The 6,284-nt window shown below is 32.7% G+C and overlaps 1 protein-coding gene across 2 annotated transcripts in view; it reads left to right on the plus strand.

Annotated features, from left to right (window-relative positions):
* Positions 1-6,284, plus strand: part of LOC108692084 (intersectin-1) — a 23,009-nt gene that overhangs the window by 3,954 nt on the left and 12,771 nt on the right. For both annotated transcript variants that reach the window (XM_018200199.1, XM_018200201.1), the window contains 16 exons: positions 132-480; positions 582-795; positions 868-1,019; positions 1,082-1,204; positions 1,297-1,435; positions 1,515-1,829; positions 2,993-3,355; positions 3,438-3,604; positions 3,676-3,877; positions 3,947-4,234; positions 4,415-4,507; positions 4,676-4,771; positions 4,871-4,879; positions 5,023-5,160; positions 5,235-5,361; positions 5,501-5,665. In XM_018200199.1, coding sequence (XP_018055688.1) covers positions 132-480; positions 582-795; positions 868-1,019; positions 1,082-1,204; positions 1,297-1,435; positions 1,515-1,829; positions 2,993-3,355; positions 3,438-3,604; positions 3,676-3,877; positions 3,947-4,234; positions 4,415-4,507; positions 4,676-4,771; positions 4,871-4,879; positions 5,023-5,160; positions 5,235-5,361; positions 5,501-5,665 — 2,940 coding nt within the window. The remainder of the gene's footprint in view (positions 1-131; positions 481-581; positions 796-867; positions 1,020-1,081; positions 1,205-1,296; positions 1,436-1,514; positions 1,830-2,992; positions 3,356-3,437; positions 3,605-3,675; positions 3,878-3,946; positions 4,235-4,414; positions 4,508-4,675; positions 4,772-4,870; positions 4,880-5,022; positions 5,161-5,234; positions 5,362-5,500; positions 5,666-6,284) is intronic.

The following is a 6,284-nucleotide window of genomic DNA, read 5'->3' on the forward strand; positions in this document are numbered from 1 at the left end:
ATATATATATATATATATCATCTTTATTGTTTCTTTTCAAAGAGTTTCATATTTTGACATTACACTTTACCGCTATTATAATGTGAAGCAATTTATTGGTTACAATATTAATTTTCATTTTATTTTTTCAGGTACTGGAGTTTCTCCATCAGTAGCATTACCATTAGTATCCACGACAGCGAACGGAACATTGGTCAATGGCGCAATCACACAAACGCCAGTATCTACGAATACACCTTTGAGTACAACAGCACGTCCACCAAGTATAGACAGAGTAGGCTCCGTGGATTCACAGCACAGCCAGCATTCCGTTGGCTCTCCACAGTCTGTTGAATGGGCGGTTCCGCATCAGACCAAATTAAAATATACTCAGTTATTTAATACTTGGGACAGAACGAGATCTGGCTTTTTATCTGGGCCTCAAGCAAGAAATATCATGGTGCAGTCGCAACTGCCACAACCTATACTTGCTCAAATATGGTATAGTAATGAAATACCAGTACAGGATAGCGCGTACAAAGTATTATTCTTTATACGTATTGTAGAACAGAAGAGCAAATTTCCAAAATGTATGTCAACAGGGCTCTAGCTGATATGGATTCGGATGGACGTTTAGGTTCTGAGGAATTTGTGCTTGCAATGCATCTTTGCGATATTGCTAAAGTCGGTGAAAATATACCTACAACGCTTCCACCAGAACTTATCCCGCCCACATTTAGACGGCAACGTCAAAGCAGTTTAACGCTATCTCAAAATGCAACAGAAAATATCGATCCATTAGCAGGCATGCCACAGGTATATGTTTAATATAAAAATATCTATTGCACAAAAAGAAACGAAGGAAGGAAAAAAGATATCTTTTTACAGACTTCATTTGAAGATAAACGTAAAGAGAACTTTGAGAAAGGTCAAGCGGAATTAGAACGTAGGCGTAAAGCATTATTAGAAATTCAGCGAAAGGAACAGGAAGAACGGGAACGCAAAGAGAGGGAGGAAGCCGAGAAACAAGAGAAAATAAGGCAAGTACGTCTATTTATTAATTAAATATTAACGTAAGAAAACTTTACGTTTTGTGATACAGACTAGAACAAGAGAGGCGTAGACAAGCAGAAATCGAGAAACAAATGCAGAGGCAAAAGGAAATTGAACAAGAGAAAGAGGAACAACGGAAACGTGCACAAGAACAAAAAGAGGCAGCACGCAAGTAAGTTGATTATATAATATATTAATAATTAAAAAAATTGTATCTGTATAGATTTAAAAGTGCTTCATGCCATGTTGCTTCATGATATTTAGGGAAATGGAGAGACAGCGACAATTGGAGTGGGAACGACAAAAATCACAAGAATTGCAAGCACAAAGACAAAAAGAGCAAGATATTCTTCTCAAGTTAAAAGCGAAGAATCAGACCTTGACCATCGAACTTGGAACACTTGTAAATATAATAGGACATATACTTCAAACAATAATTATTTCAATGATCAATCCTTACATTATCTTTCCTTATCTTTTAGAACGATAAAGTGAAGGAATTGTCACAAAAGATTTGTGATACTCGAGTAGGAGTATCAGGTGTTAAAACGACTATCGATGGTATGAGATCAACAAGAGATACGCAGTTACAAGAAATGGCCGCATTAAAGAATAAACTTCGGGAACAAAATCAAAGATTATTAGCATTGAGTCAAGAGAAAGCACGTATTGAAGCAAGAAATAAAATTAATGCGGCACAAGATGCAGCCGGACAAGAGGCTATTAAAATGGCTTTTGACAATAAACAAATTACTCTTAAGCAGATGAAAGATAAAATAGTAGATTTACAACAGCAGGTATGCGTGACGTTTATCAATTTCATTGTAATTTCATCAATTTTACCATTTATTAATATTTTATCAAAGAAATTACGTATAATTTATAATTTATCTTCGTGTTTTGATACATCTTTAAATGTCAACATTTCGTGAACATTGCAGAGCAAGAAGCAATCTAACACTAACATTAATGAAACGTTGGCATTTAATGACATATCCGAGGTTATCACAAACCTGGAAAATTGGGAAAACCGGGAAAAATCAGGGGAAAATGTAAAAAAGTCTGGAATTTTGAAATTTGCTCACAATTTCCTTAAACTACTCCTTCAGATTTTCAATTATTAAAATTGTTTCATATTTTATCTGACCTTTATAGTGATAAACGTCAAAACTTGAATACGTTCAAAACTTACACACTTTTTATGATTTTAATAAAATAATTAAAATTTTCAGTATTTTTATTTGATTGTTCTTTTTCGTAGCTGCATTTTTTTTCCAATACTAATTTATTTTTTATTGGCTCAAATTTGCATCCAAAATTTTAGCATGCTACTAAATCTTTTTTGCGTTGTTTTTAATAATATAGGCTAGATTTTCTACAACTCTTTAAATTAAAATTTGCATTGGAAAATTTTCCTTCTTATCTGGGGTGCGTTCCAAAACGCGAATATCATTTTATCCTTGTTGGTCACCGAATATTGAATAAAGATAAAAGATACTCGAAGTTTACAGAGTTGAATTTTGAAACGCAACCCTGGAAAACCTAAAAAAGTTAGAAAAAATTTTTAAATTTATTTTCTGTGGCAACTCTGATATCAAAACACAGGAGTCACCTATAAATCACGTAACTTCTTTGAAAAAAATATCCGTGAAAAATATTAGTAATTAGTAATATTAGTAAATAAAAAGGTCGAATAACGCGTTTATTCATTAAAGCAGGAAATTTCCTATGGATTTATTGATGAAAAACTAATTGAATATCTTAATGTATGTTTTAATGTATGTTTTAAACTAGTTATATTTAAAGATCCAATAAATGTTTTTTTTTTTTTTTTTTTTTTTTTTTTTTTTTTTTTTTTTTACCTTTCTATTTACTAATTCTCGCTTAGTCTCGAGCTAGAAAGTTTTATATACTGAAAAATATTAATATTTTATCTTCATATATATGTATTTTTCAACAGATTGATTCCAAAATGTCCGATATTGAAAATAATAATACTCAGCTTGAGGATATTAAAACACAAATGAAAAATCTAGTAGTAGATTGTAAACAGCTTTATGTTACTTTTGATGAAAAGAAGCAAAAGGTAATCGAACTTCGGTCAGACAGTAATGTCTCAGCTGCCGACTTTGCCACATCTGCATGGGGCGATAGTGGTTGGGGAGATGCACCTGCCAGCGACACAGCTTGGCCTGTGAACGACACTACTGTCAGCTCAGAAAATGAAGCTGCAGTTGTAGGTGTCCGCAAATACAGAGCTCTTTATGAATTTGTGGCGCGAAACCAAGACGAAATATCATTTCAACCTGGTGATATTATATTAGTAAGTAAACAATATGCAATAAAATTGCTATTATTAAAGAGAAAATTAATCCAATAAGTTAATGTAAATATCTATACTATAGGTACCACCTGTACAAAACGCTGAACCGGGATGGATGGCGGGAGAAATTCGTGGTCACACTGGCTGGTTTCCCGAATCTTACGTAGAGCCGATTGATACTGGTGCAGCTGATTTGGACAACGAACGTACTTTTATACAACAAGACAGTGTAGAGAAGAGAACATTAGAGTTAGTTATTTTTATTGTTAATATGTAGAATTTCATGTCACCTAATGTCAACCTTTTTATTGATTATGCAGAGGAATAGCGGAAGTTCCCGAGAACGTATCTGATGCGGGATCATTAGGGGGAGAAGCCCCAGTAGTGGAAGCTATTATACCTACTTTAGGATTAGGTACATTTTGCTCTATACAAGTCACAACTTTGTTTCCTTATCGACCTACTATGGAGCAACATCTTTCCTTTGAAAAAGGAGAAACTATCAATGTTTCTGAGCAACAGGTTATTATTATATTAATTATAAAAAAAAGATAATGCATATACGTTTTATAAAGCATTTGTTTTATTCAGGATGACTGGTGGTACGGTTCAGCCAACACTGGAAATAATGGTTGGTTCCCTAAGTCGTATGTAAAAGAAATAATCACAAGCACCAAAGACACTGCTGCTGATGGTCTTAACGAATATTATGTTGCTCTTTATCGATATGACTCAACTGAGACCGGCGATCTCAGTTTCAATCAAGGTGAAGTTATATTAGTTACGAAAAAAGAAGGTGAATGGTGGACCGGTTGTATAGGAAACAAAAGTGGGATCTTTCCGTCTAATTACGTAGAAAAATACAACGTTCCCAATCAGGTATGTTATAATTAATATCTCTTGCATATTTTGTTTTTGCCAGTTTCTAATCATTCACTCATTTGTAAGTGGAAATTAATTGCTTGATTCAAAAGCGAGCAATTTTTTTTCTATTAATCCATTTGTTTTTGTTTTCTATGTTTGAAAATTTCTAATATAAATATGTGTGACATTAATTAGGATGCGTCTTTGTCTAACGTTCAGTCTACTACTGTTGTTGCAACTGAAGAAACAAAGAATGAAATTGATACTATGGCTACTGTAACAGCTCAAGTGCGTAATCGTAATCATTCATTTCAAATTATATTTACAATTACATCCTGCGTTTAACGTACACGTGTTGAAATGCTAATGTTATTAATCTACTATTACTGTATTATATTGAACAAAATGATGCTGCAGTGATAAAGCTTAAATGACATAGAATGTGCGTGTATACAGCAGGCAGAGAAAACGGCAGAGCAGCTAGAAGATGAGAGAGCAGCTGCTGAAGATAGAGCGGAATTACCAGACTTTACTGCTATGGCCGCTCAGCAGGTAAAAAAAAGCTTCTAATATACAGTTTGAACTTTTCTAAGAGTGCCTTTTATAAGAGTGTTTACTACTTCTTTTATGCTACTGATCCTGATAATGCAGTATTACAAGGTATATTTAATTTATCATATTATAAATTTTTATCATTGTTATAGTTTACATAAAACCTTTTTTTTTATTCTTCAAACAGTAAAATAGTAAAACTTTTAATATATCGAGTTAATTTTATTCATGAGAAAAATCTTTCTTCACAGAGAGGAAGAAAACCAGAAATTGTTCAAGTTATTGCACCTTATCAAGCAACAAGTTCAGAACAATTAGACTTGCAAAGAGGACAATTAATAATGATTCGTAAAAAGACTGACAGCGGTTGGTGGGAAGGAGAGCTTCAGGTAGTAAGAATAGAATTTTTTTCTTTATTACACAATGTCGTACTATTAAATTTATAATTTGCGTATTTATTCAGGCACGCGGTAAAAAGAGGCAGGTTGGTTGGTTCCCAGCAACTTATGTTAAACCCTTAACTAGTAGCAGTAATAGAAGTACACCTGTTTCACATGGATATCAAGATTCTCCAACGGATCCGAATATTGGTAAATAAATTTTGTAATATTTTACAATTCAAAATTGTCCTTGTACGTGTTTGGAAACTATAAAGAATTAAATTTAAAGAAGTCTAATAAATCTCAGACATAATAAATCTATAGCATAAATGTTTCGTTTTATTTATAGAACGCGTTATGGCTCTGTATCCTTATCAAGCACAAAATGAAGATGAATTAAGTTTTGAAAAAGGTGATGTTATATCGGTACTTGCTAAGGAAGAGGCGTCATGGTGGAGGGGCGAATTGAATGGTGTATCCGGCGTCTTTCCGAGCAACTACGTATCACCTATGTGTAAGTATTCCTTTCGTACGTGATTGCCGAAATTGAATCTCAGGATCATCTTGTGCCTTTTAATGTCATAAATCGTGCAGTGTGAATATAGAAGAAAATTATGTACTGTAGCGGTAACATATTAAATTTCTACACGTACTGACTGCACGCGTATAAACATGTGAGAGAGAGAGAGAGAGAGAGAGAGAGAGAGAGAGAGAGAATGATTAAATCAATTAAAAATAGGGAATAAAAATATAAAAATGCGAAATATATATATAACTTCTAACTACGGATAGGCGGACGATCATCAAGTATAACAAATTCCAATTAAAATTATTATTTATTGTATCTTTTATCTTGTTGTTATTATTTTCATTATCACTATCATATATTATCGCTATTATTATCTCATTATCAACATTATCACTATTATCATCATTGTCATTATCATTATGGCCATTATTATCATTGTTATCATTAAATTATTTTATATTAGGCTCCATTTTCAATTATTTTATACTTGATTGTTTAATAACTTGCAAAATAAGTAAAGATGGAGTGCATTATTGCAATTATTAATAAACTATTAATAGATACTTAATTTATATTATAAGTTAATAGTTTGTAAGATACTAAA

Source organism: Atta colombica, unplaced genomic scaffold (genome assembly GCF_001594045.1).
Source record: "Atta colombica isolate Treedump-2 unplaced genomic scaffold, Acol1.0 scaffold58, whole genome shotgun sequence".
Classification (NCBI taxonomy): Eukaryota; Metazoa; Arthropoda; class Insecta; order Hymenoptera; family Formicidae; genus Atta; species Atta colombica.